At 39.3% G+C, this 22,275-nt stretch overlaps 1 protein-coding gene across 1 annotated transcript in view; it reads right to left on the bottom strand.

Moving 5' to 3' along the window:
* The window catches only part of TTBK2 (tau tubulin kinase 2), a 214,681-nt gene that overhangs the window by 26,943 nt on the left and 165,463 nt on the right, over positions 1 to 22,275 (bottom strand). The window contains exons 11-13 of the mRNA XM_027869987.1: positions 18,115 to 18,331; positions 15,323 to 15,534; positions 9,148 to 9,736 (exon numbers count right to left, since the gene is read on the bottom strand). Coding sequence (XP_027725788.1) covers positions 9,148 to 9,736; positions 15,323 to 15,534; positions 18,115 to 18,331 — 1,018 coding nt within the window. The remainder of the gene's footprint in view (positions 1 to 9,147; positions 9,737 to 15,322; positions 15,535 to 18,114; positions 18,332 to 22,275) is intronic.

The following is a 22,275-nucleotide window of genomic DNA, read 5'->3' as shown; positions in this document are numbered from 1 at the left end:
ATAAACATATGGAGGAAAGTATGGTAGGAGTGGACACCAGATAGAATGCACTCTTATCTGAAATGGACAAAGGAAGGCTGAACACACACGATTACAAACACAGTTTGGTGTAGAAATACATCAAACTCAATAGGGGAACAATGGGGTGGGCAGAATAGTAGCAAGTAAAACAAATATCTTGATCTAAAACAAAAGCAAAGAACTATAAACTAAGAGAGTACCCATCAAATGGAAGAATGGCTGAGTGAAACATGGTATATGAATGTAACAGAATATTATTGCACCTTAAGAAATGATGAAAGAGATGATTTCAGAGAATCCTGGGAAGTTAGAACTGATGCAAAGCAAGGCAAAAAGATTCAAGAGAACAATTTATACAATGACAAAAACACTATTTAAAAAAAAAAAAACAAACCACTTTGAAAGACCTAAGAACATGATCAATGCAATGACCAACCAAGCCTCCAGACCTGTGATGAAGCATATTACTGACATGCTTGAAAGAGAGGCGATGGGCTCAAGCTGCAGAAAAAGACACATTTTTGGACATGGCCACTGGAATGTTTTTGCTTGACTATGCTAACATGTTATATATATATTTTTTACCCTTCTATTTTTAATTTAGAGAAAGAAGGTGAAAGGGAGGGGAGTGACTGATTTAAAAAAAGAGGGAGAGAGAAGACTACTGAAACATTGTAACATAAAGGAGTACAGAAGGCAGTCCAGGGGAGCAAAGACAAGCAGGACAATTTTGAAAGTACATACTTTTAAAAAACAATCAGCATAGACTAGAGACTCAGTTTTATATGCAATCCTCTATGTTCTACTTTGTATTTAGAAATATTTATTTATTTATCTATTTGATATTTAAGTTCAGAATTCAAAAACATTTAAAAGAAGGAAAATATTGGGTTAAAGGGATTGACAGCATCCTCCTGGCAAAGGTAGAATTTGTACCCCTGGGAGAGGCTAGAACCCAAATTAAACCATCATGATATAATAATGATCATGCTGATATTGACTCACATTTATAAATACTATACTGTTTCTCAAGTGTTTTTTTTTCTCTTAACAACCTTGTGAGGTAGGTAGTATAAGCACCGTTACCCAGATTTTAGATCACCTGGCCATATTTCTAGAATACAACTTAAAGAAAATAAAGAGAAATGGTTTGTAAACTTTGGAAATATGTATCCAGATGGTTCAGCTGGAAGTCCCTTATAGAACTTTTGCCAAGAAGAAAATGACAAGTATTTCTCTCAAAGCACAATATTCTAAACTGGAGCCAAACTTGCAGATCACAGGAACATAAATTTAGAGTGAGAAGAGATCTTTGACATCATCTGGTTCAAACCTGACATTTCACAGATGAGGAACCTGAGGCACCTAAGAGGTCACACAGGTCTTAAGTAACAGAGCTGAAGGCTGTTGTGCAAGGACAAACAGCAGAAGGAGTAAGAGAACCATCAGAAAGTGGGCAGGGAAAAAGGCAGCAAACAACTACCAAGTAGCAAAGCAGGGAAGAAAAGAGAGTTCACTTACAATATTGAGAATAGAGGTTGTACAAGAACTATCAGCTACGATATGCAGCAATGAACCTAGGAACTGAATATAAAAAGAGCCTTAATTGAGAACAGGGCACTTCATTTAATATCTATTAAATACAATTCCAGATGTCAAACAGGATTTTGTACACTGACTTCCATTTGGGGATGGGTTCTAACATGAAAAAAAAAATCAGTTTGGAGACTAGCACTGCCTTGAGGCGAGTTATGAGAAGCGTGATTGCCAGATGGTTGTGGGATAAAGAAAACCACCTGCTTTCTGGATGTGTGTGTGTGTGGGCATGGTTGTGGGTGTCTTTGGGATTCAGGGGGAATAGGAGTAGTGAATAATTGTATTCACATGCATATCCATGATCCATGTGTACAACCTCGTCGTTAAGTTCATCCCTCTTGCTTGGGGATATTACAGGTGCTTTTCCAGTTGTTGTTTTTTTTTTTCAGGGAGATTTCAAAGCCTGGCTTACCTAGGACTTCACTTAGACAAAAGGAGAGCCCCAGTACAATTCCAGGCCAGTGAGTCAGTGTGTGATGCATTCCTTGGAGAGAACAGCAGGATGACTCATTTTCCTAGCTGGAAATTCACAGAGAATTTATGAGGGTTTGCAAGGTCTGAGTGCAGAGAGAGGAAGGCAGCTATACCAGGAACGGCTGGGCCTAGTTTTCATTCAATCCATCCAACAGCATTTATTAAGTACCTACTATGTGCCAGGTACTGCACTAGTTGCTGGGAATATAAAAACAAAAATGAAATATTTGCTACTCTCAAGAGGCTTATGTCCTGGGGGGTGGGGGGTAGAAACCCTTATCTAGAAAGTAAATACAAAATATACAGTAAATGCAAGTAATTTTGGCAGAGGGCAGGGGAGGGTAGAGGAAAATTTGGGAAAAGAAATGAGAGTGATGCAAGAAAATTATTTTAAGAGAATTAACAGGTTGGTAAAGAGATTACAGGGAAGATTACTGCGAAGGTCAGCATAGACTCCTTGTTGGGGGGAATGGCACTTGAGCTGAGCTTTGAAAGAAGGTAGGAATTTTATTAGGCTGATAGAAGTAAGAAGGGCCTGCTAGATATTCACATAGCCTATGCAAAGGCACAGAGATGAGAGATGGAATGTTGTGCACAGGTAACAAATAGGCTAGTAAGGCTATAAACACTGACTGCATGAAGGGTAATAAGACTGGAAAGGTATGTTACAGCTGGACTATGAAGAGCTTTAAAAGCTCAACAGAGGAGTTTGTACTTGATACTAGAAGCAGGAAGTCACTGGAGCTTACTGAGCTGGAGAGGGGCATGATCAGAGCTATGTTTTAGAAATATAAATGTGGCAGCTATGTTGAGGACAGACTAGAAAGGAGAGGAGAAAGACTAGAGAAAGAGATCAATTAAGAAGCTACTGCAATAGTTCAGGCAAGAGATGATGAAGGTATGAACTAGGGTGTTTGCCATATGAGTGTTAAGAAAGGAATAAACATGAGAAATATTATGGAAGTAGAAATGATAAAACCTGACAAATGATTATACAGTTATCCCTTTCACATCATGGGGGTTAGGGGTGTGGTGTCCCCACGATCTGGAAAAGCTGAGTAAAATTTTTTGGCCCTCCTTTTGTACCAGAGGCTGTTTACAGTACCTTCTTGTAAAATTTGGGTTGGCATTATATATTACACATATATTTTATGCATTTCTGAGTTTCTAAACTTTTTCTGTGTTGTTTGCTGGCTTTCATGTGTCATCTGCAGCTTCCATAAAACTCCCCTCAAATTTCCATTTAATTTCTTATACCAATCTGTGATATATAGAAACCTCGATGGGGAAAGTCAAGATGTAGAAGGGATAATTGTATATGAGGAATGAGGATGAGGGAAGAATATAAGGGTATTCCAAGGTTTTGAAACTGAGTGATTATGGGCAGCAATGCCTCCGAAAGAAACAGGAAAACAAGAGGGAAAAGTTTTGGGGGAAAGACAGTGAGCCTGTGAATAACATGAATCAATATGAAATACATGCTACACTGAATGCCAAACAACAAATTGACAGAATCACGTTCTCCTCATTAAGGGTGTATTTTAGAGATTTAAAACGGGGTGAGTCTAGCTGGGGAGATGGGGAGGCAGAGCCGATATGGTGGAGCAAAGGCAGCAACTAGCTGAGCTCTCCCAACACCCCCTGCAAACAACATTACAATAACACCTCAAGTCAAGTTTTGGAGGGGCAGAGCCAACAAAAGGTCAGGGTGAGACGTTTTCCCACCCTAAGATAACCTAGGAGGTTGGCAAGAGAGGTCTGTAACACTGGAGCCATGTGGCAGCAGTATCAGTGGGGGGCCTTGGAGTTGGCTGCGGCAGCAACTGCTGCAGCAGCAGCAACTTCTTCAGAAGCTCTCCGCTCAGAGATGCTGAAGGGGTTGGACTACTGATCAGAAAGAGATTACAGGGGACCCCCTGCTGATGCTGGGGGCAGCTGGCACTGATTCATACACAGTCCTAGGTCACAGTTCCAGGACAGAGAGGAGTACTTGTGATCGGTCACATGGGAGCAGGGACCCTGTTCACAGCTCCAAGGCAGAGAGAAACACTAGTGCTTGTAACTGCAGGGGAGCAGGGCCCCTTCTCGGGTAAAGGCTGGAGTGCAGACCACGAAAGCAGTAATCACCCCTCTCCCCAAATCACACACCTTGGAAATGCCAAAACTTGCAGACCCCCAGAACTAGCTATGAAAACAAAAATAAGAAAGGCCTGAAGCTTAGTACAGTGCCTCCTCATCTCCAGGTGAGCCAAGCCCAACTTTAACATAAAGTTAAAGTCAAGAAATAGGCTGAGAAAATCAGCAAACAACAACAAAAAAGAATTTGACCATAAAATGTTACTACCAAAATGTCCGGTCTTACTACAGGGAAGACCAAACACAAAATCAGAAGGCAATATCATGAAAAAATATATGCAATGCCTCAAAGAAAAATGCTAATTGAACCCCAACCCAAAAAATATTCCTGGAAAAGTTAAAGAAAGAGATAAGAGTGGTAGAGGAAAATTTGGGAAAAGAAATGAGAGTGATGCAAGAAAATTATTTTAAGAGAATTAACAGGTTGGTATAAGAGGCACAAAAATAGTGAAGAAAATAAGACATTAAAAAACATTATTAGCTTAATGGTAAAAGAGGCACAAAAATTCACTTAAGAAAAGAACTCCTAGAACTCACTGTTTGATGAAAAACGGAAAAGAGTATGGCAGAAACTAGGCATAGACCAAAATCTTACACCCTATACCAAAATAAAGTCAAAATGGGTACAGGATTTAGATATAAAGGCTGATATTATAAGCAAACTGGGAGAGAAAGGAATAGTTTACCTATCAGATTTATGGAGAACAGGAGAATTTGTGAGCAAACAAGAGAGAGAGAACATTATCAAATACAAAATGGATAATTTTCATTACAATAAATTGAAAAGTTTTTGCACAAAGCCAATGCAAACAAGATTAGGAGGGAAGCAGAAAACTGGGAAAGAATTTTTACAATCAGTGTCTCTAATAATGGCCTCATTTCTAAAATATATAGAGAACTAAGTCAAATTTATAAGTATATGAGTCATTCCCCAGTTGATAAATGATCAAAGTATATGAACACAGCAGTTTTCTGATGAAGAAATTAAAGCGATCTATAGTCACACGAAAAAATACTCTAAATCACTATTGATTAGAGAAATGCAAATCAAAACAACTTTGAGTTATCACATCACACCTATCAGGTTGGTTAACATGACAAAACAGGAAAAGGATAAATGCTGAAGAAGATGTGGGAAAACTGGGACATTAACATATTGTTGGTGGAGTTGTGAACTGATCCAACCATTTGGGAGAGCAATTTGGAACTATGCCCAAAAGGCTATAAAAATGTGCATACCCTTTGACACAGCAATACCATTTCTAGGGCTGTATCCCAAAGAGATCATAGAAATGGGAAAAGGACCCACATGTACAAAAATATTTATAGCAGCTCTTTCTGTGGTAGCAAAGAATTGGAAATTGAAGGGATGCCCATCGATTGGGGAATGGCTGAACAAGTTGTGGCATATGAACATGATGGAATACTATTATGCTATAAGAAATGATGAGCAAGCAGACTGTAGAAAAGTCTGGAAAGACTTGTATGGACTGATGCTGATTGAAATGAGCAAAACCAGGAGAACATTGTATGTGGTAACAGCCACCTTGTGTGATGACTAACTCTGATAGACTGAGCTCTTCTCAGCAATGCAAGGATCTAAGACATCTCCAAAAGTCTCATGATGGAAAATGCTATTCACATCCAGAGAAACAACTATGGAGTCTGAATGCAGATCGAAGCATACTATTTGTTCTTTTTTCTTCTGTTTTTTTTCTTCTTTCTTGTTGTTCCTCCTATCGGTTCTAATTCTTCTTTACAACATGACTAATGTGAAAATATGTTTAATAGGAATGCATATGTAGAATCTATATCAGATTGTGTGCCATCTTGGGGAGAGGGGGGGGGAAATTTAAAACTCAAAAGCTTATGAAAGTGATTGTTGAAAATGAAATAAATTAATAAAAAAAGAAATGAAAAAAATAAAATAAAGAGAATCAGTGACAGGAAGAAAAAGAAAAGAAAAGAACTTAATAGGCTAAATGAAAACTTAATGAAGAAAATAATTCTTTAAAACTTAGAACTGGGAAAGTGGAAGCTAATGACTTCATGAGACATCAAGAAACATTAAAACAAAGTCAAAAAAATAAGAAAATGTGAAATATCTCACTGGAAAAACAATTGACTTGGAAAAGAGCTTGAGGACAGATAAATGAAGAATTTTTTGATTACCTGAAAGCCATAATTAAAAAAAAAGCCTGGACATCATATTTCAAGAAATGATCAAGGAGAACTTCCTTGCTATCCACCAAGTAAAATAGAAAAAGAAAGAATCCACTGACCACTTCCTGAAAGAGATCTCAAAATGAAAACTCCCAGGAATATTGCAGCCAAATCCCAGACTCTCAAGTCAAGGAGAAAATACTGCAAGCAGACAGAAAGAAACCATTCAAATATCATGAAGCCACAGTCATGATCACAAAAGATTTAATGGCTTCCATGTTAAAGTTGCTGAGGGCTTAGAATACGATATTGTAGAAGGCAAAGGAACTAGGATTACAACCAAAAATAAGCTACCCAGCAAGACTGAGTACAATCCTTCAGAAGAAAAAATTGACATTTACTGAAACAGACGACTTTGAAGTATTCTTCATAAAAAGACCAGAGCTGAATAGAAAATCTGACTTTCAAACACAAGGCTCAGGAGAAGCATAAAAAAATAAACATGAAAAAGTATCGTAAGGGACTCAATACAGTTAAACTGTTTGCATTCCTATATGGAAACATGATTCATGTAACTCCTAAGAACTTTATCATTATTAGGGCAGTTAGAAGGAGTCTTGAATTATTTAGGAACAGATGAGAGGATATTTCCTGAACAGCATCAGCCTTACAGTTACCATTCTAGAAATCCCAAGTCCAAGAGTTTTGAAATCTAGCCTTTGAAAGAAAGATGAGTTACTGGCCAGCACCTGTTTCTTGGAGAAAGGAGATTGAGAATGTAAAATGGAAGACATTTCTTCCTGAAACTGGTGGAGCAGCCAGGGAGTTTAGATCATAATACAGGGTTCTAAAGAGACTTGAAATTTGCCCCTTTTTGGGAGGGGGGCTAGGCAATGGGGGTAAGTGATTTGCCCAGGGTCACATAGCTAGTGCACGACAAGTGTCTGATGATGGATTTGAACTCAGGTCCTCCTGACTCCAGGACCAGTGCTCTATCCACTGTGCCACCTAGCTGTCCTGGAATTTGCTCTTTGCAATTACTGTGAATTATCTGGACATTTCAAGTCCAATGGAAAGGGAATTTGACTTTCGAGCAACTCCAAGTGTGGTTCCCTTCCAGGGGGAGTCCAACCTGTCATAGTAAGACCATAAGGCTAGAGGCCTATATTGGTCTCAGTTGGGAAGTGAGACTCACCAGAATGTTGGGAACTTGGCTCCTTAGCAAACTCAAGTGTTTGCCACCCCAAGAAAGTCCTAGACCCAAGCTGCTATGCAAACGAGGCATTATATAGGCATTGAGAAAAGCTGGAACTCATTGGGGAGAAGAACTATATTTCTTTATGGACTACTGAAAGTTCTTTATATAATATTCTCTGTATTTTCTGGGGTGTGTGTGTGTAAAATTAAAGCTCTCCTGAGCCAGATCCATGAATTTTTACCTTGAGTGTTTGTACGAGATATGAGAATCCTTTTACTGATATCTCTATTTTACTGACATCTCTAGTCAAGTTATAATCTGATATTTCCTAGAGGCAATTCTGGGTGATGGTAATATGAACCAGAATAATATTTTTAAGAAGCTGCCAACTGAACCCAGTTTGTGTAAGCCCAGAGCCTGGGAATACTGGGTCACAGGTTACACCCAAAACTACACTAATCATTAAAAAGGTATGTACATTTATTTAAGCTGGGTGTCAAGTGAGTACTTAGGAGGAGAAGTAGTAGCATTGAAAACCATAATGTGATCAAGGGAACTAAGCTATAAGGTCTCAGAAGAAAAGTAGAAGTCATTAAGTCAGAGCAGGCCTGTGATACCATACACTGCTTATGTACATAGTCCCCTATATTACAACTCTGTACACTCCAACTCCAACGGCTACTTGCTTATACTTTCCCGGTCCATGTCTTGATTGACGGTATGTTCCTCTGAACATATCTGATATGAATCTGACACTTCTTCTCTGTTCCTACTACTATCTGAGGAGAGAAGACATGGGTCCATATGAAATCTAGAGTCTTCTCTTACCATAAATGTTAAAAATCACCATAGAGGCCCTTTTCAACTACTGACCATTAGGCTTTGGGCAGAACTAATTGCCTCCTTACACTTTGTGTGAGGTATCTTACTATTCCTCATATATCAGGGGTTGATTAGTAGAGCCCCTGATCAATCTGATGAATTACTCCAGGTAACTTGATGAGATTCCAGGATGTAAACTTTTGCTGGGAGAGTAGCTCCTATGAAGGTAGATGGGCTCCCTAACCGCACCGCCCCCCACTCAAGAACAGAGGGAATTCTTCTGATTGGTCCCTGGGGGCTGCAGATACCTCCAAGATGACACAATGGGGATGGACTCTTATTCGACAGTCCTGAGCTCAGAGTCGGGCGTGTTGGTTTGAATCCTGGCTCTGCCCCCTTAGTGCCTGAATGACCCTGAGCAAGTCACTTAACCTCTTTAAGCCTCAGTTTTCTCATCTGGAAAAGAACTAGATGACCTATAATGTCCTTTCCAGCTCTAGGTCTACGAACCTGTGAAATTCTATGTTAAGTTTCCTAAATAAAAGATATCCACACTACTAAAACTATTTTATTTTAATTAAGTAATTAAGAGGAATTAACTTCAGAATTTAGTTCAATACGTCCCCTTCCAGGGCTCAGTCATTCGCAGAAGAATTTTAGAGGAGAAATAATTAGCGCTTTTCTTAGATCATCCTAAACAGAGAACAGAGTGAATGGAAGGTGAACACATTACTTACTGGTGTGAGAGGTCCTTCTGCTTGAGCCTCCATTGGGCTTGTGGGTGTGGCTGCAAGCAACTGGCCAGCAGCTCCAGGCTGGAGTTCCAGTCTATCTGCATATTGCTCTGACGCTGCAGTGGCAGGACACGCCACGGACAGTGCCAAGACCACACTGGGAGCTCCACTTTTTTTATGACCATCTTCTACCCAAGGACCTAGTTTGTGCTGTTCTTCTTGAGGAGATTCCTCTAGGATTTGCAGCACCTCAGGTTCCTCATCTGAAGGGCTTCCAGTTTTATGCCCTAAAGCCCCATTCGTCCTGAAATCATGAAGGTCCTGCTCCTTGTCCACAATCACCCAGTCCTTGGAATCAACCTCCTGCTGGCAGGAGCTCAGGTTGACAGCTATAAATCCATTGCTGCCACCACCATCTGCCTGCTCTGGGGAGTTGGCAGAAGCAGGCTTAGAAGCGTCTGGGAGGTATTCTTCATCATAGTGCCAGATGTGGTCAGTACGGGTCACAGCAGGAGCACAGGGCTTATGAAGAAGAGAAGCAGGGAGAACTGGTTCCTTTTCCACACTGGAGTCTTTCTGCATTTTCTCCAAGCTTAAGAGAATGGAAAGAGAAAGAAATTACTTGAAATTCCTGGCTGGGGGAGGGGAGGGAAAACTGCTTATGCAATTGATAAGCTCTCAACAGATCATTTATTCAAGTGATAGCTTCCCAACAACAAAACACAAGCATCAGTATGCCACATGGAGAGTGGCCTGACCATCCTGCTATGTTGATCTAATTAGGGTCTGCTCTGGGAAACAGTCAAGGACAGAAGGAGCTGTCTCTTCACAGAGATCCAGGTAACAAATCAAGAGAAAAAATAAACTGAATAACCTTCGCCACTTAGCTCTGACAATGTAACCAAACTAACCCCGAATTCTTCCTGTGAATAGGAGAAAATAGCTGCTAAAGCTGTTTCTGCCTGATCAGAGCACTGCAAAAGACAATGAAAAAAGTGGGTGCCACTCTACATAGGGTAAATATTTCATGGATCCGTTCAATTCCTATAGTTGTATGCACATGTGTTTTTTCATATTTATATATGTGTATTTCTAGACATACCTTCATTGATAGTGTTTTAAAGAGGGACAGATAACTGTTCAAGTCCCCTGCATACCATACACAAGTATGGTGGTGATAAGTGGTAACAGGTTGTATGTAGAGTTAAGGTAAAAAGTACCAGTATAGGAAAAAGGAAGACTGTTGATGAATCCAGTTCCATTAAAGTCACTTCCCACAGGGACTACTGCAATCCTCTCCTAACTGATCTTGTTTCTATCAATTCACATGCCACAAAAGCTGCCACATTAATATTTCTAAAACATAGATCTGACCATGTCATACCTCTGTTCAAAAAGATGGGTTTTGGGGGCAGCTATGTGTTGCAGTAGATAGAGCACTGGCCCTGGAGTCAGGAGGACCTGAGTTCAAATCTGGTCTCAGACACATAATACTCACTAGCTGTGTGACTCTGGGCTTAACCCCAATTGCCTCACAAAAAAAGGTGGTTTTTTTTTAAAATTATCTCTTGGATAAAATAGAAGGTCCTCTGGCATTTAAAGCTTTTCATAATTGGATTTCAACCCATCTTTTCAGATTTCACCTCCTCCACCTTCCCCCTCCCCCCTCCCCCAGCCCCATCCACTACACACACACTCTCTCTATCCCAACAAAACCCCTCTACTTGGTGTTTTCCATGCCCAAATTCCATCTCCTGCCTTCATGCCTTTGCACAAACCGTTCCTCAGACATTCCTAGAACTCTTTCCCTTCTCACCTGGGCTCTTGGACTCCCCAGCTCCCTCCAAGATTCACTTGCTATGTCTATGTGAGGCCTTTCCTGATTCCCCCAGTTGTTACAGCTCTTCCCACTCAATGCCAAAATTACTTTGCGTGCATTTTGTATTTCTTTCTCTGGATAAATGATGTTTACTCCAAGTAGAATATAACCTTCTTGAGGTTCATTTTTGCCTCTGTATCCCCAGCACCTAGCACATGGCCTGGCGCACAGTAAGTGCTTGATAAATGCTTGTTGAATTGAAGTTCCTCAATCTTCTCATTGCTCATTACTTCCATCTCTATTTCTACTTAGCCATCTATTTGCAGCTATAAAAGGAAGGAAAGAAATGTTGTTGATCTGAAAGTAGGTTTTATGCTGCCTGTACCAGATATCAAAATTGCAAGTTATGGCTCTGCTCAGTCTCATACTCCCCATAACCTTCTGCTCCAGCCCCAAGCTCCATCCTTACACTGTTGTCTCTCAGCAGCTGACTTTGCCTCCTACTATATGGAGAAGACTTAGGGTTATCTGTTTTGAACTTCCTCATTTCCCTTCTGCTACATCTCAAAAGTTTTTGATAACAGTCATTCATCCTTTGCTCTAGCCATAGTGGACAAAGTAGCCCACTCCTTGAAAAAGCAAACCTTATCACTCTGGCCCTTAATCTAATCCCCTCCTATCTAATGTAGGACCTTGTTCCCTTGGTGTTTCCATGCTCACACTCATTTTCACAAAATTATTGATCAGGAAGATCCTCTAGATGCCCTCTATTCTAACCCATTATTGATCATCTTTAAATCCATGAGCAGCCATCCTGCCTTTCTTTGAAGATTTCTGGTGAGGGGGAACTTGCTGCTTCCAATGGCATTTCATTCTGCTTTTGGAGATCTTTAATTAGTAGAAAGTACTTTCTTTACATTAAGTATAAACCTGCTTCTCTGCAACTTATACCCATTACTCTTAGTTATACTCTCTGTTGCCAAGGAGAACAAATCTTCTTCTACAAGACTGTTTTTCTAATAGTTGATGGTAGCTATCATGTTCTTCCCTAATTCATTTCTAATTTAGGTTATGTATCTCCGGTCCTTCAACTGACCCTTATATGGCACAATAGTCTTTTGATTTTTCACTCTCTCTTAGTTCCTTCAATCTTCCCTTAGCCCTTCCATCTTCTTAAACTATCGTTCTGGGTCTCACTTCCCTCTCATTGCTTAACTTTGAGAAATTCATTGCCTGTATGTACTCACCACCAAGTCACTCCACAACCACCAGGAATTCTATTCCTACTACTCTACTAAAATTGCTTTCTTGTAGGTTGCTAATGACCTCTTAATTGCTGAATCCACTGGTCTTTTCTTAGTCCTCACCCTTTGTGACATTTAGCAGATGGTTTATACAAATCTGTTTTGTTGAATGAAAATATTATTTTAAGTAGGTACTTTGTACTTAATATACAATAAGGAATACAAAAAAAAGCAAAAAATATACTAAAGGTTAGAAATGTTTTAATAAACAAAGTTCTATAATTACATCAGTCTTGGCAGTTAGTCTTAACAACAGAATAAACGAGTTTAATTAATCCCTTCTGTTAACTCTTACTGAATAAAACTGCCTCCAAAAGTTCTACTTTGATGTCTGAAGCTCAAACCTTTGTTTCCTCAGTCATTTCATCTTTTGCCCACCACATGTCTCACTGTGGCAAGGAGGTAGGTCTAGCTTCTTGGAGGATATGCAAACAGAACAGGAACTACGGCATATTCTACAAGCAAGAGAGAATGGTCCCAGAGATGGACCTCTGACGGTCTCAACTTTCTGAGACCAACAGAATCAGAGACAGAGAGGCTCTTCACCACTAGGTTGGCCATGGCCACCTATGAAACAACAACAAAAAATGGTCCTCAATCCCATGCTGAGGATTACAGAAAAGGGGGCAGGGGATGCTAAGAATCACCAGATCTACATATGATAACATTATCTTCACTGCTCAGCATTTTAAATGTGAGGACATTATCCAATGAACAACAAATTCAATTAATTCAACTAGAAACATGTATTAAGCTTACTGTAAGGAAAATACAGTGTAAGGTGCTGGGGCAAGGTGCTGTGCAAGGTTTTGGGGGTGGCTGCATCGGCAGCAGCTTCAGAAACTCTAAGACTATGGACAGTGGGGGTGGGATTTGGTAAAAAGTCTTACTGAAAGGATGGTTTATGAGCATTTCAAAAGAAGTGGTGATGACTAAGAGCCTGCATGATGAGCCCATCAAAAGTAAGTTGGTATCAGCCTGTTGTTGTTGTTCAGTCATTCAGTCATGTCTGACTCTTCATGACCCCATGAACCACAACTGTCCAAGGGGTTTTCTTGGCAAGGATACTGGAGTGGTTTGCCATTTCCTTCTTCAGTGGATTAAGGCAAACAAATTAAGTGACTTGCCCAAGGTAGCACAATTAGTAAATGTCTGAAGCCAAATCTGAACTCTGGTCTTTCTGACTCCAGCCCCCATGCTTTATCCACTGAGCCATCTAGCTGTCTCTATGTATCAGCCTCACTTCATTTCCTTTTATGACGTGGTTAACTGGACTGGCAACTAATGGCAATGTCTTAGATATACATTTGACAAGTTTCTCATACTATCCTTGTGAACAAGATGAAGAGATCATATAGGATCAAAGATTTAGAAGAGGAAGGGATCATAGAAATTTGGCAGTTCAGTTCTCTCACTTTACAGTGTAAACTGAAACTCAGTGAACAATATGAAACCCATCACTTAAGGTCATGCAGACAGTAAAGCAGCAAAAAGTAGATGGAATTCAACCATGGGTCTTCTGACTTGCAATCCACCCTCTGTATTATACTATGCTGTCTTAAACAGAGAAAATAACATCAGTGGGAAATGGCCTGGTTCTGTGACAGACATTCACTCAAGATCATAAATGGTACAGAGGGACAAGGATGGAGTTAGGGGTATGAACGGACATTCCAAGGGTCAAGGCCAGGGGCAGTACTGGATTTGCATATCTAGTACAGGAAAGATGATAGTTCAGTTATGTAGATTCTGGACTGGAAGAATGACCAGAAAAAGAATGACCAAAAAGTAGCCACTAATGACTTCAAGTCAGCCAGGAGAGAGGAGTCCAGTGCAGTGCCCTGCTGATCTGTCCTTAGCTCTGTTCAACAGTGATTTCTCAATTACTTAGATGAAGTCAAAGATGGCATGTTTATCAATCTACAAATGACTCAAAGCTGAGAAGGATTGTTAGCACATTGAGCAGTCATAGTTGGGATCAAACAGATCTCAGTATGCTAAAATCATGGGCTGAATCTACTAAATTGAAATTCAGCAGAGAGCAATGTAAAGTTCTATACTGGGTTCAAAAATCAATTGCACAAGCACAAAATGAATGAAGCATGGCTAGAAAACAGTTCTTGTAAAAACATCTGAGGGTTTTAGTGCACTATAAACTTAATTTCTATCTACAATGTGACATGACAGCCAATAAAATCAATATACAATGAAAATATTAGGCTGCATTAACAGAGCTACAGTATTCAGAATAAGGAGTTTTATGATACTTTGCCCTTTTTAGGTCAAAATTAGACTTTTTGTTCAGTTCTGGGAATAAAATTTTAGAAACTGCACTGACAAATTGAAGCATTTCTAGAAGGTGAACATAATGGCAAGAGGCGATAGGAATGCCATATGGATATCAAGTGAAGGCATTAGGAATATTTAGCCTGAAGAAGAGAAGCCTTACTCCAGACTACACCAGTCACTTTGTCCTGTAAACTCACTGCTTATGTAAGTCATTTCATACTTAATCATATATTGCCTATTGACATCTCTCGGGTGGAAAAAAAGAAAATAGGATAACTGTCTTCAAGTATTAAAAAGGCTGTCACATAGAAGAGTCTTCTTCTGTTTATCCTCAGAGAACAAAACTCAGAGAAATGGATATGAGTTGTAGAAAAGGAGATCTAGAAGGAATGTAAAGAAAAACCTTCAAATTATTATAGTCTCTCCAAAAATACAATGGACCACCTCAGGAGGCAGTAGGTTTCCCATAAATACAAGCCTCCAAACAGTGGCTGCATAACTACTTGTTGGGAATGTTGTAATAAGGATTCTAGTTCATTTGGTCTAGATAACCACGTAAGTCCCACCCAACTCTGAGATTCTGTGAATTCACATTAAGAACCAGCATGCTACATAAGCAATGATTGAGAGCTCAGTCACTGATCATGGCTACAAAATAGTACATTTTTCCCATTACAAATGTTTACAACAGGAGAGTAGTTATGGTAAAAAACCTTTTCTAAAAGGCTCTTTTAAAATAAAAGAAAACAGAGAGAACATTTCATACCAAGTCTCCAGAAACTTGTCAGTGTCTGGCTTTGACTCCAAGGTCAGACGCCTCTCCAACTCAAAACTGTGGATAGACCGTAACTTTCGTACCAATGGGACATCTCTCTCTGGCTGGGTTGTCTCAGAGCGGACACGAATTGGTGAACCAAGGCTTGGAGCATTCACTATACCATTTGCTGGACCATGACTATTCTCCTCTTCTGTAGCAGCCTATACAAAATATGAAAATATACAACTGATTATAAGGACAGTATGTGAAACACTCCTCTGAAACCAGTAAATCAAGATGAGCTGATATAAAGACTGATTTGTTTTCAGGAGATGCTTAGATTGTGCTGGCAGGTTGGTTTCACAATGTGCTTATTCACTAGCACGTTGGTATCCTAAACTAATTGTCTGAATTGTATATTCAGTTTCAGTTTGATTATAGTTTGATTTAGGAATAGGGAGAAAGAGTCAAAAATGTATAAAATTATTTTAAATGAATAATAATCCTTTAAATATATCATCCAGAAAGCAACAACTTAGGATCTTCTCTATGTATACTTGGTTATCATCTCTTCTTTTTATTATGCTCATTCAGCCTAATGACCATTCTCAATGGCCAGGGTCACTTGAACCTATCTGGAACACTATTAATATACACTAACATCTATTATGAATTTAAACAGCTGCATATCACTATGATAATAAATGATGGACAAGGTCTGAGTCAACTGTCAATAACATTTAAGTTAAACAAACAGTGGAGAGGTTTAGGCCAAAGGTAGAAGATTATTGTCCCAAAGGATCAGTCAGCGTATGCTATGGACTGAGCCATCAGTTGACAGATCTTAACCGATGATTCTCTCGAAATGAAAACAATCTAATCCTGGGACAATAATTCATATTTATATAGAATATTAAGGTTTACAAAGCACTTTTCTCACAATAGCTCAGTGAAGTATTATCCTATTTTACAAATGAAAAAACTGAGAGCAAGAGGGAAAGTGGCTTGGCCATAGTCATACAGCCAGTGAGTATCAGAGCTCAGGTCTTTTACCTTCAAGTCCAGTACTCTTTGCACTATGCCATGCCAGAACTCTATCACTGATACAATGCACAGTCTGCAATGGCTGGGTCATATAATCTCATAGCTCTGTCATGCTGGGAAAAGTGATGAAGAACACAGATAATCTGCTATTGCCTCCCTTAACAGAGGGTAAAGGTCACATGCCCTCTGATTAGTCAGAATTCTTTGTTTAGTTCAACAGGATGCCTGATAGGATCCTGTGCAAGACAGAGCTGGATAGTGAAGATTCTTGTTGGAATCTCTTCGTAAGACATGGCATATCATCTATGCCAGGCCTGTACAACATACGGCCTGCGGGTGGTATGTTGTGCAGGCCTGTTTTACATCTTTTACATTTTTCATGGGCCACCTGAAATCCTTTGGCAGGCCATATGTTGTGCAGGCCTGATCTATGCTAATGTGGAAGAATCATCTAGAAGTTTCCTTTTGGCCATCAATTACAACCTCCTTTCAAACAAACTCTTTTAAGAGATCTCAAAATAGAGTAAACTGATATATCCTTCATCTCTTCTCCCTCAATGTTCTTCTTTGTCCTGTGACTTCTACTAGAGAGGCTAACCATCAGCAGTTTGCATGACACAGCAAAAGAGTAAAGGAGGAGAAATATGGTATTAATATGCCCCTTAGGTAATTAAGACTCGACTATACTATGAGCAGAAATTCACATAACAATTGCAATCGTAATGCAAAAATGTTGTGTTCCTTCAGTCTCTAAAGTAGTTGACCAGTGCCTTGAAAAGTAACACAACTGATAAAATGGGTAACATCTCTAACAAGATCTTAACAATTAATGTGGACTCTAGTTCAATTGTACCCATCAGTTTCTAGTGCCAACACCACTGGAAATTATAAATATGTCCTTAAGACTCACTTCTAGTCACTAAAACAACCATCACAAAAATTCTGGGCTTTGAAATCAGATTTTAAGGATTAAAAAAAAAAGCAAATTCTGTGGTTTCTAACAGTTACTGAATGTGAACATGTTTAAAGGCAATTCACTCCTTAAATGTGTACCAGTGATAAATGAACTGCTGTCTTCACTCGACCAAATTTATATATTTGAACTTCACTAAGAAAAAGGGCAAGTGGGAATTGCTTAAGACTAGATAACTGTGTCAGGAGTAGTAATATGAACTGTTCTTTTAAGGTTTTATAGCAGGTAATATCAGCAACATACAGTGAAAATTCCAAATATGTTAGATAGCATGTTAGTATGGTATAGTAACTAGTTAGTATAGATAGTTAATACGGTCCATTTCCCCAGGGTCGGTAAACATTCACTGCTACCCATAACTATTCCAATGGAATCAGCACATGGTCTAGACCATGCCTCACTTGGGAGAGGCCAATAACCAATGTATAATCACATTTCCACCAGTGTGGCAGAAGGAAAGGGATTGGGATCTTAGCATGACATTTTGAAAGGTTCACTTTTTATCTAAGCCTTTTTGTTTGTAAAAAACATAATTTCACCTTCTTCACATAGCCAAGATAAAAAGTTAATATATGATGTTGACAAATTGAAAAGCCTGGATAAAACATGCTAGAGAAGCACAGATTACTAGTATTAATATGTCCATGAACTGCCAGGTATTCTGAATGCTTCTAATTACTAATGTCAATGAAGTCATACACTAACAAATACATAAGAACAGATACATACAATAAGATAAATGCAGTTAAGAGCACTGGAAGAAACATGTTTGAGAGGTACACACCTTACAGATCCCCAGTTTTATCTTGTTCCTGTTGACGTCCATTTCCTCCCAAACATCCTTCTCCTGAGGACGAGGGTGTCCCACAGACACAGGAAGTTTATCTGGTGATACACCAACAGGGATACCATTCTCCCCATCACTGAGTTGTTCATCTGGAAATACCTCATCTGTATTTTCTCGAAGTAAGTCTCCTGGAATAGGGGTGGCATTTGCAATTCTATATAGGACAAAAGAAAGAGACAAGATTTATAATCAGCACAGAGATAAAAATACTATGAGGCTATCTTGCTTGTGATTCCTAGATTTTAATAACAAAGTCTACACATACTAAGGCTATGAAAAACAAAAAAAGAAAGAGTCTTTAGAAAGTCAGGCTGTGCCCATGTTGGGGCATGAAGATTCTAAAACTTGTTCAATTGGAATTCTATCACATGGCAATAAATTCACAAATCTAAATAAAATATTCTACTGACTTGACTTAATATGACTTAATAGAAGTTAAATCAGAAAAATTATCTATCATGTTACTCAAGAAAAACCTTTATTAATTAAAATGGAATTCCTAATTATTTGTAATTTTCCCAGGGATTAGGAAAAGAGTATTATAAATAGAATGAGTTCAATGTAAGGGCGATCACTTAATCAGCTGATGTAAAACACTAAAACTGCCTGCACAAATATTTGGGGACACCTTTCTGTAAATCATAGGAATTCAGATATTTGTAGGACATGACCTGCTGTATCCTAGAGGAAAACCCAGAACCACGATTCTATATTCCATTTCAATCATGATATCCTGGAACTTGTTTAACTTCTTTGTGCTTATATATCTTTTAGATGGTTGGTCCTCTCTAATTAGACTATTAATTTGTCAAGGCTGTGGTCAAGCCTTCTATTTCTTTTGTATCTTTTCATAACACCTAGAATTCAATATACCAGGTGTTCTAAAAATATTGTTGCCTGGGAACAAGTACTTAGCAAAAAATTGCACCCTTTTCTTGGTAGTAATTTGAAATGTCTAGAAATAGATGCAGATCCTTCAACAGATCATGGGGACAGTGGCCAAACAATGTGTAGTAATCCCAAGAACGTCTGTTTTGTACAGGCATCCTATGATGCTCTGTGTGATTTCATTTAAGGATAACACATTTATAGAATGTTAATGCTCGAAGGGACGTTAGAGACTGCCTAGTTCAGGGGTGGGGAACTTGCGGCCTCGAGGCCACATTAGGCCCTCTAGGTCCTCAGGTGTAGCCTTTTGACGGAGTCCAAGTTTCACAGAACAAATCCTTTTATTAAGGGGATTTGTTCTGTGAAGTTTGGATTCAGTCAAAGGGCTATACTTGAGGGCTTAGAGGGCCACATGTGGCCTCAAGGCTGCAAGTTCCTCACCCCTGGTTTTAGTTCAACCTCCTAATTTTACTAATGAGGAAACAGAGGACCAGAGTAGTTGTGACTTGCTCAAGGTGAATGACAGGACCGCTATTAGCAGCCAGGTTTCCTAACTCCCAAGTTATGTGTTCTTTCCATACTATCTCACTGTCTCTTTATATCCAGGGCAGACTTCACAGAACAAGTCTGGATTCAGTCAAAGGGCTGCACTCGAGGATCTCAAGGGCCACATGTGACCTGGAGGCCACAGGTTCCCCACCCCTGAGGAGCCCTTAACTACTTTCAAGATAGTTTCCTGCCTAGATGGGCTAATCTCAGACCCTGAAGCCTTTTTCTCAATAGAAGTTTGGATTCCAAAAGTACAGAGAGACTAATCTCAACTAAAGACCTTGCAGTCGTCAAAATCATTCCTCCTGGGGCTTTGACAGAGAATAAGCCCGTCAGTCAATCTTTCTAAGCCTGATAAAAGAGGTTTCAACAAACAAACACTTATTCAACGCATATTTGAATTCACACAGACTGAGAGATTTATTCCAAATAAATATTCCAAAGAATTAATTCCAAATATAGTTTGGAATTTATCTAAAAATCAGTTAGCTGTATATAAGCAAAATCTGTTTAATAACTACTGAGTTCAGCATGTGTTCACTAGCATTTCCTCCAGCCTTGGCTAAACCTTCACTCATCTGCTCTTTATTTGAATCTCTGAAATCCTGAAAAGCCAAGCCCTGCCATTTTCAAGCCTCTGATTCCTCTGTGGCCACAAAAAACAATGTTTCTTTGGCAAATATTCCCATACTTCTGCGCTAGCATTTTGATTCGATTAAGCTCTGGTTCCCTCACACTATCCTAACTTCTTTCCAGACATAAGAAATCTTTACACCCTCATCCTTGCTTTTTCTCCAACCACCATCCTCATTCCTTTCACAACTCTAAGATTATGATGTTCCACTGGAACTCCTCCCTTCATCTGGCCCCTCCAGAAGTCTATTCACCCTCACAGTCATCTTGCTTACAATTGAAGGTTCCCTTCTCAATCTTTACTTTAACTCAAACTTACTTTTACTCAGCTTCATCTTTAACTCAAATCACAAAAATCACAATATAGCACCTCTGTTCACAGTCCTGTCTAAATCTCAATTCAAGGAATGAATGGAAATAAGCTTCTAGTTATGTCCAAGAAATAGGCTAGAAGTAATGTGAAAAAGAATATATGTCATAGGTGAGGACACGAACATGTGACCTGGGTTTTGCCTGTGCACGTATGTGATGGGCCTATAACAGGGTGGGGAAGGAGGTAAAAATGGAGTTTGATTGTAAGGGCAATGGATTGAAGTCCTAAGTGAGAAGACATCAATTTGAACCATGCTTCTACTACTTATTACAAGTTACAGAATCTCTTCGGGCTGCAACTGTCCTCATCGATAGGACTAAGGAATTGGGCTGTAAGCCCTTTCCAGATCTAATCCTACAATTTATGGCCTCCAGATTGTAGGAGTTTGACCTAGAGGTAACCTTAAAGATGACTTTGTCCAGCCACCTTCATGTTACATATGAGAAGACCGAGGCACAGAGAGACTGATTAACTTGGCCAATATCACACAAGTAGTAAGTAGCAGAGCCAGTAGTTAGTGCTACTTCCATTACAATTTACTGTGTAAAAGTTACTACGCTAAGTGCAAGGAATAAAATGTGAAAAACAACACATTCAGGCCAGCTAAGTGACGCAGTGGATAGAGCACTAACCCTGGAATCAGGGGGACCTGAGTCAAATCTGACCTCAGACACTCACTAGCTGTGTGACTTTGGGCAAGCCACTTAACTTCGATTGCCTCCCAAAAAAAAAAAAAAGAAAAAAAAAAAGAAAAAAAAACCCAATACATTCCATGTTTTGCTCTCAAGGAGTTTATGAACTAATAAGAAGGCTATGATATATACATAAATAGGTATGACATGAGGTAGAATGTGAAGAGGAAAAATCAGAGACTTAAATCAAGGGAAGTGAAGTAGAATATTATACGCTTCTTCTTTATTTTAATGTACCCTCTTCCACTTCTCTCCTTAATGTTTTCTCTCCCAAATTCTTAATCTTTTTCAATGTATGTATGTATGTATGTATGTATGTATGTATATATGTATGTATATTTCCTTAGGAAGAGGTCCAATGTTATGAGGACAGTTTAGTCCCACTGTCTTATTTTTCAACTTATTTTTTAATATCTTCTCAATATATTATTACTATCTGAATGTTGACAGAATTTTAAGGAGAACTTCTACTCTATCCCTTCATCAACTGAATTTCTGATAGCCTTAGACACCTCTATTTCTTCCCCCAATTTTCTTTTTCTTTCTTCTTTTTTTTTTTTTTAACGAACCTCACTTCAATAGGAGGCAGAGCCAAGATGGTGAAATACAGGCTGGGACTCAGCTGAACTCTCCCAATATTGCCCTCCAAAAAACTTTAAAATAATGCTTCAAATAAAATTTTGGAGTTGCAAAGCCAACAAAAGGACAAAGGGAAAGATTTTTCCAACCTAAGACAACTTAGAAGGCCCACAAGACAGGTCTGTAACACCAGGGTGAGTGCAGGCCTGGAGCATGGCAGGAACACCAGTGGTGGGCCTTGGAGGCGGCCATGACAACAACAGCAGCCACAGCTTTGGAGCTTTCAGTCCAGTGATGGTAAGGGGGTCAGAAAACTGGTCAGAATAAGATTACAGAAGACCCTTTGCTGGCACTGAATGCAGTGGGCAATGATTGACAACTCTA

This window comes from Vombatus ursinus, unplaced genomic scaffold (assembly GCF_900497805.2).
Source record: "Vombatus ursinus unplaced genomic scaffold, bare-nosed wombat genome assembly UNPS02014794.1, whole genome shotgun sequence".
NCBI lineage: Eukaryota > Metazoa > Chordata > Mammalia > Diprotodontia > Vombatidae > Vombatus > Vombatus ursinus.
This window is presented reverse-complemented; position numbering and strand designations above follow the sequence as displayed.